Genomic DNA, 13,325 nt, shown 5'->3' with positions numbered 1-13,325 from the left:
ACAAGTCATTGCAGCATTTCTTCAGCTAGGACTTCTTTTTATAGATTTTCAGTTTTGTCTCTCCAAAAAGACAAGACATACATAAGAAAGGCAGGGAAAAGTGTTGCTAGAAAACCTTTGAAGTATCAGTCAGGACGCCTTGACACAACACCAATTCTCCTGCCATGTTAGTTCATTTTCCTTATGTCAATAGGCACTCACCTAAGCAGCTGAGAACCAAACGTGGCCCCATGCTGTCATGTAGTCTGTCTGGTGGATATGAATGGGGTGACTCTGGGGCAATTTACTCAGTCTGCTGCACCATTTCTCCTGATGAAATCAAATCAAAGGAAGTGAAACAAACTCCGCATTGAACAGAAAGCTTCTTAAGCTGTTGTGAACACAAATAACTGCCCTTTTACTGATGCTAGGGGTGGGCCAATAGTTTTTCCAAGAAAATTGAAAATGTGGTGTAATGTCATGTGTACACCTTCCCAAGAGTGGAGCTCACCTCTATTTGTGGGTCTCCAGTGCTGGTGGTTCTGGATGAGCCAACACTGAAGGCATGATGCTGAGTGGGATCTGTGAAGGAAGAATCAAAGAATTTAATCAGGGCAAGGTGGGACTTAATAGCAATGCTCTAGATAGTCTGCAACAGACAAGGTATACAGTCTGTGTGTGTATAGTCATCCAGACCTCTGGAGCACTGGATTTTGGAGGAAGCAGTGGACATTGACACTATTGAAACAGATTACCATGGAAAATCCTTTAAGCCATGTCTGCATCTGAAAGGGCAGTGTTAAGGTCATTTTCTGCTTTATACATAAAAGACAATAATACTCAATTGCAGTACCTGAATTTCGATTTTTTCTTTCGTTTCATCTTGTCAGCTCGCATAACTGATTTAGTTCAGAGGCTCTTTTCTGTTTAGTGTACCTTCTTTTTGTTCTGTCCCTAAATTCCAGGTGGTGCGACCCTACCAGACGATGTCCAATCCCATGAGCAAGCTGACAGTGCTGAACAGCATGCATTCTCATTTTATTTTGGCTGACAATGGTACTACTGGTAAATATGGAGCAGAGGTAAAGCTTCGTAGACACCTGGAAAAGCACATCTCACTTCAGAAGATAAATACAAGTGAGTAACATTGCTTGTGTTGCTTTATAATTACAAAAAACACTCAGTATAAAGACGCAATAATTCTGGGGAAGCATATCTAGGTTTCTGCTAAGTTTCAAGCAGTATTTGATAACATTCAGATTCTGCTCAGGTGTTTAGTAGCCTCTCTTAGTTAGAACTGTGTACAAGTTAGGTTCTCCTTTGAATTCATACAGTTAAAGAAAAGGGTGAAAAAACATAAGGGAGAGTTCTTTATTATAAATGTCTTGGAGGTTGAAGAGACACTGATATTTATAGGCAGTGGAAGTGTTCCACAGAAGTGCTACTATACCTTTGCACTGTGTTTATTAGTTTCTCCTAGGCAGCTGTCATTAGCCAAAGCTTGAAACTGAGTTAAAAGGTTAGATGTTCCTTCCTCTTTATCTTTTGCAACTTTGATGATACCACATTGTGACCAGACTGAAGCCTCAGTTTTTTCTCTCAAAGTTACATTTTTTCCTTTCATGGACCACTTTCCAACCTAAAAGAAAAAATAGTCACCTAAGTAAGAACTTCTGCATGGATAAAATAAAATATGATATCTTAATACTAGTATTATTTCTGTAGTGTACCCATGCTTGATGCTTGATGCACATGCTTAGAGATGGGGGCTTAATTTCAGTTCTGTTTTTGGTCTCACAAACAAACATCAGTGTTGTACCTCCATAAGATTTCTTTAGGAATAAAATCAGATCTAGTTTTTCAAAAATTATCATATTCAGCCTTTCTGCTAATGACTCTATTTAAACATGCCATTTTGAGGAATGGTCAAACTTTTTGTGACATAAGCATGTGAAACTGGAATGAGACTAGGAAAAGCATTTAGCTCTTAGACATCAGATGACAAGGAATTACAGGAAGGCCTAATTGGGTGAACGTAACCTAGAATGTTATTCATGCCTGATAAAGTTTTCTGTATGATGAATATAATCTGTTCTTAAATTAAAATGATGTGCCACTTACAGCCTTTAACACCACTACCTGAACTTCAGTCACAACAGGCTTATTTTTTTAAGACATCACAGTTATATTGCTTTTTTTCATGGAACGCTACGTAGATATGCATAAAATGTGTGCAGCAGCGGGTGCATGTCTGATGAAGATAGTATAATCTAATCCTAGTTTGACCAAGAACAAAAAGACACATTTGAAAATGGCATATCATGAAAATACATAAAATTGTGGCAAAAATAAAAGTTATTTTGAAGGTATCCAAAATAAAAGTGTGAGTTTTTGCAGTTTACAGCACAACATTTTGGTGGCTAAATCTTATCTTAAAAAATAAATCTCTTTAGAGAGATTTAACTTAATTCAGATTTGGTCAAGAGGCTTATCTTTTAAAAATTGACTGATGGATGAAACTACAGTCTTTGGTGGTTCAAATCAAATGCTTGCCTGACTTCTTCAAACATCTACAAAATGTGAAGAATTTCTCTTCTCTGGTTTCTTTCTGCGGAATCCCACACACACAAAAGAAAGCATCTTCATTTTCACTTTCCTCTATGACAGACTCTCTACCATTTAACCACTTCCTCCCTCTCTCTCTTCTACACACAAAGATCTTACAACACTTCCTCAAAATAGAAATGTGAAAAAATTGTTCAAAAAGAAGGCTACCAATAAGATTTGTACATCTTGATTCAGTGACATCCAGAATGTTTCTGCCACATTTTGTTTTTCCTTGCTTTAAAAGAGGTTGACTCAGTCCTGCCCACCCTCTAGTTATTAGGAAGTTGACCATATGGATGAGAAATACCACCTGCCTTGTTGGGTCAGCCAAACAGATGGCAAATTTCTTATGCTTTTCTTTACTCTTATTTATAGCAGGGCAATGTAGATCCTCCATCCTGTGCATGACAGGGCATTGCTGCCAAGGGGGTTTTATACAAATGGGAGTCTGTGCAGCCATGTATGTATGTCTTTTCTTACCATATTCCAGTTGCAAGCAAGTGTAGTGGGGAAAAACACTAACAGCATCACAATTTTCTTTGTGGGAGAGTCAGGAGAAGGTGCAATTTTCAGTTAATCACTTAAAAAAAAAGAGTCTTCTCTAGAAAACAGAACAGATTTAGGAACTCATAAACCATTGATAACTTTTTATTTCACAGCCTTCCCCTCAACAATAGGGCTGAAAGTAGATTTTATTCTTATTTTTAAGCTTGCCTGAGTTTTACATGCTAGGCTTGTCATTTCTTCTTATTTATTTTCCTTTGCTTTAGTTATGTCTTTCTCCACTGCAGTGATAGCTCTTCTGAATGTTTGGGGTCACATAATGTTCACAAAGAGAAGCTTTAAACTTATTCTCACATACTAAAGACGCAGAAAATGGCATTCCCTTCAAATAGACTAGGACAGTGGCAGTCTCTTTTATGAAATTTAAGACTAAATTAGATCATTAAATATGTCAGATAATTCTGAAAGTCTCAGCTGTTTTTGTTCCTAATGTGGCATCATTCTCAGTCATTCAGCAGTATCTAATTTCCTGAATAATTGTACTATAAAATAAGAATAAGAATAGGAATAATAATAGGTAGAAGAAGAATAAGAATAACCTCCAATTATGCCCCTTATGAACACTAGGGAAAATATTTTATAGAGTATTCTGTTTTCCATTACCTTTTTAGGTTTTACCACTTGTATTGCTCTTATTTTGTCCTCAGAAAATACACAAGAGCAAAAAAACACTTTTCAGACAAGCAGAGGGTGACATTTGTGGCCCTGAGCCTGCATGTTCAGCAAAGAGCCACTCAGTTGCGCAATTGCCTAGGGGTCAATTTGATGCTTTAATGCTCTGCACAGATTTTTTCTTATTTTCACAAAGGAATACAGCCCAGCAACCACCTCTCTTAGTGAGCCTCAAGTTGTATCAAAGTCCTGGAGTTTCAAAGTGCATCATTTTTAGCATGAAATGTTCGAAGTAAGAAGAACTTTTCTGAAAATGTTTCAAGATCAAAAGGAAATATTCCAAGTGTTCTGATCAGAAGTATTTCTGGTTTCAAATTCACATAAATTTTTGGGCCCTGGACTTTTTGCAGAATTTTCAAGGCACAGACTTCATTTGAAGATACACACTGGGAGGAGGGAAAGATATCTTTGTAACCATCTCTGCATAGAGTTTATTTGTAGAGCATTACATGGTTAATTCAATAGTTCATGTAGAAGTTTTTACATTGAAATATGGAGTCTGTCCTATTCCAAAAATACTGCATTAATGAGCAGAAGATTCTCAGGATAAGAGTATGGAGAATTTTAGCATAATAAAATGCCCCAGCTCAAAAGGGAGGTGCAATATTTGGAGGGCAGTGGTGTTTCCATCTCTGATGTTCTGCTTACACTGTTTCATGGCAGGAAGGGATCTATGGCATGTCAGGCTGATGTAATCCACACTGTCAGTTTACTGATTTCTGATTCAGTGCTTCTGCTGCTCAAGAGACTAAACTCTTTCTCATTGCCTTGAACACAAGACAGAGCTACAGCTGTCTGTAGAATGACAGATTGCACATAGACTGGAACAGACCTCTGTAGGTCCCCAGTCTAAGTCTCTTCTCAAAGAAGAGTATTTTCAATGCTGAGTTTGTCTGTAGCTTCATTTAGCCAATAACCTCCAATAATTAATATTGAGCCATCTATAAAAACTCCAGCAAAAGGTTTAGAAACTTTTTCCAACCCCATCACCAGTGTGTTATATGAAGCCCACAAACTGCTATTACTGGACATTTTCCCTTCAGAGGTCCTCACCCTATCAAGGAAAAAATGTCAAATGTCTCTGATAACTTTTTAACATCCCTGCAGATGATTGTGGGACAGGTATAGGATGACTCCTTAGACTCCTTTTCAAAAGGTTAAACAAACTCTGCTGTCTCAAACTCTCTTCTTTAGGCATATGCTCTAGGCCCTATAGACCTTAGCATCTTTCCTCTGGGTGCTTGCCAGTTTCTCCTCATCCTTCATGGGCTGCCCAAACCCAAATCCAGTGCTTCAGCTACAGTCCCACTAGTGATGAACAGAGTAAGCATGGCACAAAATCCAACACTTGACACACCGCTCTGATGTAGCCCAAGTACCTGGTGTGCTTGGTGTGTGCCAAGAGCATGCTGATGCCTCACATTCATGTAGGTACCCACTGAAACCCTGAGTCCATGACGTAAGGATATGGTTATCTGATTAGAAAAAAAAGATGTAAGTTTTAGTCTGAACAGCCATAATTTACCTTGGAATCTTATTGTTTTTTTAATGAACACAAAATTTATGTGGGGTTTTTCAAGTTTGGACTTGATTTTCCTAAATATAATACAAGCCTTTATGGTCTTTGAGACCTAAAATCAGTTTAAAATAATGTAGTCAAATTGATTATCTTTATAATAATAACTAAAAGTCATTAAGCATCCATGCTCAGGAGATAGTCTGCCATGATATTGTAGGCCTAGCACCTAATTATTATTTTTCTAAAGTTCTTGTGCCTCCCTCAATCTCATCTCATCTATGGTATTCCTTGGTTTAAGTCATTCTGAAGTGTTATTTTTCCAATGCTAAAATTTATTCAGAAGGAATAGAAGGATTTTCTTCTTTCCTTTTTCTCTTTTCCATGATGCCTGGGAGGTTTTTTGGTAATTGGAAATTTTTAGTACCCTTTACAGCAATATATTTCCAAAATATTGTATACTTAGACCTCCTTTCCAATGGTTCACAAGGGTGCAAAGAAATGTTTCCAAAGCGTTTGAAAAAAAAAATAATAAAAGGCAGAACAATTTTCACCAGTAGTGTCACTGGTTTCAAAATCAATGAATATCTTATGATCACTCAAGATGTGAAAGTGCAGCTAGTCTATTTTTCCCCTTCCTGTGAAAATACTAGTGCGGAACAAGAACTTAACGTGTCACCAAACAGATCTACAAACAGAGAAAGAAAATAAATTAAGCATCTCGTCACTAGAGATTACCTATTGCAAAGTATTCAATTATAACATTCCTGGACACTAGCTAACTATTTTTCCAAAGTGCTGTGGAATGGCCTTGTCATTTGCTAAGATTTACACCATTACCATTTCTGCAGTCTACAAAATGTGCTTTGGAAGTTACAAGTCATAAAATATTAATTCCTGCTACTCCACAGATGGTTAGATTAGAGTAATTGCCAATGCAGCAACTCAGCTAATACATTTGGTCTGAGAACTGTTAATCATTTTCAGACGAAGTCACTCCAATAGGTTGACATGCCGTGGGTTTCCCTCATTTTGTGATTAGACAGAAAAAAACTTTCTCATTAACAACTGCCGTCTAGAATTACTTCATATTACATAAAAAGGGCCTCTACCAGCACTTGCAGAATCTTCAAAAATCCTACCTAAAACTTCTCCCTTTTGGCTCTGCACTCATGTTTGCATTTTTATAATATCAGTTCATTCTTTCTGTTTGCACTAAGGCCTTTCTTTCATGTGATATAGTCGTTGCTACTAACTGACTTGTTATTGCGACTGAAATATTCTCAAGCCCTTAAAGAGCTTACAGCATAGTTTACAAGCAGTTCCATGACAAATGCTTACTTTCCTTCATATGAATGCTCTTACTGGAGCAGTGGAACAAGACAAGAACACAGATTATTTTTATATACATCATTTCACATTGCATATATGAAAGCTTTTAGTTTGAATGAAAGGTGAATTAATAAGAATTTTTTTACGTTTTTTTTCTTTAAAAGAACTTGTATAATTTTGTCAGCAGAATCAGAATCTGGACATGACACATAGCATAACAGCATAGCACACCACAGCACAGCATAGCATGCAGTGACAGCATGTGCTGGTGTATGCATAACTATTTGGTGAAACATACAGTCATTTTCTGTCTTTCATGTACATTTCATGTTTTACACCACATATGTGTCAGTAATAAAATTCGTGCTCAGCATGTGTTAGGAAGGAATGTGTCAGAAGATGGTAATGTAGTGATCCAAAGAGCAAAATAAATAAGCTTTGTATGGTATCTGCATTACAAATGGCCTTGAAAACATACTGACCACATGCCAAGGACATTTTATTTTTAAATACAGGTATTTTACTTACATTGAAGGCTTCCTACATCAAAATATTAAAATCTTGGTCAGAAGACTGCAAGTATTTTCTGTTCTTTGTAGCCATCTGAAAGAGGTTTTATATTCTTAAAATTTGCTTTGGAAATAGATAGAGTCCAGTCAGTGAGGCTGTGATGTTCAAATTGGAGTTAAGAGCTGCCATCATAGATTAAAATGTAAAAAGATCTAATGTTTCCTCTAATGATTTAAAATATGATCCCTTATTTGTTAGATTTCTGACATTTTATAGTATTAGACACAGCCTCAGAGAATAAAAGAGGCAGGTGAAAAGAATGAAATGAGGCAAAAGGACCTCACTAACATGAGGAATGAGAATAACAAGCATATATAATGTCACCTAGCCAGGAGTAGTCCAGCCTGTGCTGAAAAGAAGAGAAGACATTTTTCTGTTACTGAAAACTCCTTTCTCTTCATAAAATTAGCTATCACTTTCTTCTTCAGAAACAGTTATGTGGAAAAAACAAAAGGCAAAGAAAAAAAAGCCACTTTCTTTGATTTTTAACAATTCCATTTCCAGGAGAGACAGAAATAATCTAAAAATATGGATAGGTAAGCAAAATCATATTTGAAACCAGAATGCTGAGCCAGAGGATGTAAAGGCAGTGTATGTTTAATTGGAAATAGACCTTTGCAAAAAAAATCAGAAAGGTTGAAGTAGTTTGCTTTATTTTGTATCTTTTATAAACTTTTTGACCTATTATAAATCTTTTAAGCCATATACTCTTTAGCCTTTCTGAAGGTTACAAAAACCACCTTACACTGCTAGGTCCGTTTTTGTATCCAAAGCGCAATGATATTTCTGAGAAAGATGGCCACACCAAATCTTCAGGCTGTGTAGATCTACCTTGTAAAACTAATACTCTTCTTCTGACCAATGCATTTCTGGAAGAATTGTCTCCCAGACCACAGAGGACTTAATGCAGAGTTTTACTGTTCATTCTCATCCTGCAGTTATTCTAATTTTAAACATACTATTTGGTGCAGAAGGTTTGCTCTACCTCCACTATATGATGTTTGAAAAACAGACAGACCACAGGAACCTGTGATCTTGTAATTACTCTTTCTTCTTTATAGAACTCATTCATGTAGTTGAGTTTTGGTAGGCCTGTGAGAAAAAACTTCCTCCGAGTAAGGAACTGATGGATAAAGTTGGGTGATTTGATTAGGTAGAGAAGTCAGTTTAGACAGTATATGTCAACAATATCTGTTCATGTGACCCGTGGACTTCCCTTTGTCATCCTATGCCTGAGAATATATGAAGGGGGCTGGGAAGGCAAAGGGACGTTCAACTGTCATCACTGGCACCTTCTCTGACCATTACATCATCATCAAATGCTTTGGAATTCTCATTTGATTCAGATTTTTCCTTCATGTTCTGTGCAGTCCTAGATGCATTTTCATAACTACATAGCTGGGAAGATCTATGGGAAGATCTAGGTAAAGACTACTTTCTGGGAGAGGGTGGAAGAGGGTGTCTTCTGCAAGATTGAAAATTTGATTCCCTTGAAATTTCAGTAAAACCCAGAACTGTTTGAAGTTTTGACTCATTTCAGATTTTGCTAAAGATTGGAAAATTGGGGTTTTTTTCATAAAAAGCATCATGATGTTTGTTGATCTGACACCGGAGAAAAACATACCTCAGAAAGGGCTGAGAAAGTGTGTGGTTAAAAATAATTATTGAAGCACAGAATAGATCCATGCAAGTGGATCTATAAATTCATTTCACAAACTTGACTTTAAACAGATGAGTTTGTTTAAAACATGTGTTTTCTATATTCATATAGAAGAAAAAGAGTACAGGTCATTTCATCTCCCTAATTGTTGGATGTTTTAGATTTACTGAATTTCTAAAGCTGCAAAACTAAGAAACATTATTTTAGCATGAATCCACTTCAGCCAAATTTCTGCTGCTCTGTAGCTCACCTGTTGTAGTTTTCTAAAACTAGTGAAAATAAGGGATAATTTTCTGAGATTACATAGAGTCAATTATGTTGAAAAATAAGCAAAATACGACAAGGAAAAACACCTTAATATGCAATATGAGGTAGTGTAGAATTTGGTTATGTTACAATGTGATAGCTTTGTAAAGTGCTGCATAGTACTGGTCACATCCAAAGGGAGCCAGGGAAAGCACCAAAGATCAGACAGAATGTAAGAATTTCTGGAACTATAGTTGTTCCTGTGTGTCTTAGGCTATTGCCTACAAGTGATGAGCTCCAAGAGTGAAATCAATTAGGTCCTCAGGCTCTGCTCTAATAAGCAGTTGACTGCAAGGACAGATAGGGTAAGTTTTGACTGAAATCTACAAAACTTCTTTTGTGTGTGTGTGTGTGTGTGTCTTTGAAGTACCAGCTTTGAACTATGTATTGCCATTGTATAGAAGGGTAACCAAGTGGTTATTTGGATGCTCATGAAGCTCACAAATCCCAGGGTTTAGTCTTACAGAGGCTCTTTCTGCAAAGACAAGTACAGAAATCAAAGAAGATACCACAAATCTTTTCTTGTTACCATGCTGGATTTTCTTTTGAGAAGTTTTCAGGATCAGTCCACTATTAAATGAAGATATGATTCCAGGTGTTGGGTCCACAGATTTGTCTGTCAATGTCAGTTCTGGCAGGACAGCAGGTAGATAGGTAGATGTAGAGAGGTGAACACTGAACAAATAAAAATGAGAATGAAAGGATCACGGTAGAGGAAGGAGAACAGACTGGAACAAATGTAATACAATCATACTTCCAGCAAAGAGGAGAATTAAAAATAGAGGAGATAAAAGAAGATTATGAATAAAGCAGAAAGAGACAGAGAGGAAGTGAAAATGTGATTGGGCTACCAAAAGGGAAATTATAAAGATAAGAATGCAGAATGAAAGTGAGTGTAACAAGGAGAACAAGGAGAATGAACGAAAATTACAAAGGAAAAAAACAAAGATGAATAAAATAAAATTCATAGTAGTGATTTTAAATTGTGTTTGAGAAAATAAAAAGGAAATTATAGCAAACTATATTCAACAAGCCTGTAGTAGAAAAGTCAAAAAGTAAATGGAAAAGAAAAAACAAGTCGGATTGTTGCAAGGTTTCCTTTATTAGTAGTAATTGTCTGTCATTCCATCATGCATAATCCTATAATTTTGTGAGTTTCATGAACACAGCAAATATTCTTAGACTGTTCTGTATTGGCTTACCAGATCAGTTTGATTTCTGTAGACATAGGGCTGGTAATGAGTCTCCAACAAATGGAAGTTCCCCTAAATTTGTGAATATAAAAAACTATTAAAGGTGTTCAGAAAAGAGTAGAATAAGCTTGACTCTTTTTTTTTTCTCTTTTTTTATTTGTTTTGTTGGTTTTGTTTTGGTTTTGCTTTTTATTCTGTAGATTTCTTTCCTTTTGTAACTGAACAGTTCTTGAAGGATTAAAAGAAATACCCATCTTATCTTTGCCATTACTGGAATAAGAGGCTCTGTTCTAGTGAAGATGCTCAAGACAAGGGATGAGGAAAAGAGAAAGCAGACTGTAAAAAGTACAGCTATGTGAAATTAGGTTTGAACTAGATGTGACATTCGGGAGATGTTCCTGTACTTCTGGGTAATAAAACCCAGCATTCTTTTCTATCAATCCTGCAAAGGCAAGATCCATTCCCTTTTTTCCAGTTGTGATCACTTAGTAGTTAATGTGATTGTTTTAGTGGTAAACACATTGCTGCTGTGATTTGGAGAGCTGGAGCATGCAGATACATTGTATGTGCAGGTGATTTGCTTCCTGCAAAGATATTTTAGCCAAAAAGGTGTCATACACATCAGAAAGTGTTTCCAAAAAGGCTAAAAACAACTGCCTAGAAAAAGATCCAAGTTGTAATATTATTTTAGTGTAACCTAATATGAAGGATCTCAATTATTTGAGGATGTTCTCCATTATCACTTAGCCTTTCTGAGCTAGCTGGGACCACAGGGAGTACCACATAGATGTCCAGAGGTGAAGCAGACTCATTTGTGTGGTCAAGCCTTTTAACAACTGTTGTAAATCCAACCTAATTGTAAATCTGTTTAAGCATCACTTAACCTGTGGTTAGACATACTGTATTAACAGCCAAAAAGCAGTATTTGTTGACTCTGTATTACTGTAAGGCAAATATCAATTGAGAAATTTAAAACTATTTTTTTTAATCTTATAGTTCTACACCAGGATTTCTGCTTATTAAAATTACAAGTCATGTTTAATTGTTTATCCATTCTGTGCAGGTAGCTTGCACTAGATTATCCAAGTATTATGTAAATACTTGGACTCAAATGTTTCTGGAAGCCACAGGTTTTATGTGGTGTTTCTTTCAGCCATTGTTAATACATCACACTGCTTGTCCCATGAAACATAGCAATAGCCTAGAAACTGGAAGAAACTTCTAAGACAGATTTCTTGAGCTAAGGATTTTTTTTCTTTAACTTATCAGAACCACTGATTAATATGTTAATAAGTTTTAATATGTTTTAAGACAAGCTTAAGCCTCTCAAAAAAATCATAAGGAAAAGCTACTTTGCAGTTTCAAATGCAAATGAAAAAGGCCTATTAATCAATTTCCCCTCAAAAATCACAGTTCATCATATATATTTAGGTTAAAACTAAGATCAGATTTGATCAAAATGTAATTTGAAGCTGTCAAAGTTCTTGTAACCAGAGCAGTATTGTTAGTGAACTTCACAACAGTTTTATCAATCTTCCACTGAAAATTAAATGAGATTTTCTACTAAATACCTCAAATAAGCAGTCCTTGCATTGAAAAGCCCTGGAGCATAACTTCATCTGTTGAATTAATAGTCTGGGAACATGTCATCTGTTTTGTTACACTATGGAGCATTTGTGCAAAATGGTCTATCTACATGCCTTTCCATGCACTGTGCCCTGGCAAACACTTGTAGGAAATCTAACATAGATATATCTGTTGATTTGTATTTTTGGATTTATTTGTTTGTTTGTCAGTCAGTAAGAGAGCACTGAGTTTACCACTAAGAGAAGTCATTATCCTAGGAGAATTTTGCAGTTAGAGGAATAGCTCTTGCCCACAAGCAGCAGACCTTTTGCAAGATGTACACAAGGTAGTGGTGTGAAATAAATCTAAAGCCTATCATAAGGAATTTTCTACTGCTGAGAGTCTATTGCCTCATTATCTGAGATAGGCACATGCAAACCTAGGGTTTGATGACCCATGGAGAAACCTGCTTATTTATGCAGCCCACCATCTGCAGTACATCTGGGCGCAGTAAGATTTAGCAATCCGTGGACCTGGAGGGTAGGCCTGTGCAAAACTGTAGACGCCCTTTGATCATGCAAATATACCTGCTTTCCTGAAGACCTGATGAGCCATTCCAGCTCAGTGATGCCTCACACATCCCTGTACATGCCTCGGGTAGGCTCAGATTTTCTAGGAAGGCTGAGAGTCCTGTTTCTACATTGTACAGATGAACAGTGTGTGCCTCATTAGGAAAAGACATTGAGCTGTCAGGTTGAGTGCTCATGCACCTTATGAAGGTTTGCACAGGCTTACTCTGCCCCTCCTCTCTCAGTTTGTCCACAGTGAGTCTGTCTTATGTGTAACCTTAAGCCTGATGTTCCTCCATTGTATCCAGCCTCTGGAGATCTTTCTGTCCAGCTGCATGTTGAGCATGAGGTGTGACATGCATTTCCAGCTGCATGCTACTCCTGTGCTAGCTGCTGTGCAGTAACTCCTCCAGCAGGACAAACACAGGCCCCAACATCCCAAACAAATCTGAATATTTACCAAACTCTCCAGTCAAAATTTCTAGGTAGGAAAAGGAAATTAACATAGGACAACTCACACCAAAATGTCTGACCTGATTAAGAAGCAAAGGTAGGAAATCAACTCAGATGTACCTGCCATTACCAAGTGTTATGATACTGAAATTAGACACATTTCTGTTAGGTTAGTCAAGTAGAACTTCTGTTTTATTTGACTGAACTTGGGGCTGAATTTACGGACAGTATACAACACAGTGATATGTCCCAGTTACTCTTAAAACCATGCTTAAAAACATGACTAGTAAATTCATTTTGTAGTAAATGAGGCCTTTTATTGACTTGTTGGTCTATAA

At 36.7% G+C, this 13,325-nt stretch overlaps 1 protein-coding gene across 1 annotated transcript in view; it reads left to right on the top strand.

Moving 5' to 3' along the window:
- Positions 1-13,325, top strand: part of TRPM3 (transient receptor potential cation channel subfamily M member 3) — a 265,094-nt gene that overhangs the window by 152,350 nt on the left and 99,419 nt on the right. The window contains exon 6 of the mRNA XM_066340019.1: positions 945-1,116. Coding sequence (XP_066196116.1) covers positions 945-1,116 — 172 coding nt within the window. The remainder of the gene's footprint in view (positions 1-944; positions 1,117-13,325) is intronic.

This window comes from Sylvia atricapilla, chromosome Z, assembly GCF_009819655.1.
Source record: "Sylvia atricapilla isolate bSylAtr1 chromosome Z, bSylAtr1.pri, whole genome shotgun sequence".
Classification (NCBI taxonomy): domain Eukaryota; kingdom Metazoa; phylum Chordata; class Aves; order Passeriformes; family Sylviidae; genus Sylvia; species Sylvia atricapilla.
Note: the sequence above shows the minus strand (reverse complement) of the source record. Positions and strands in the feature narration are given on the sequence as shown.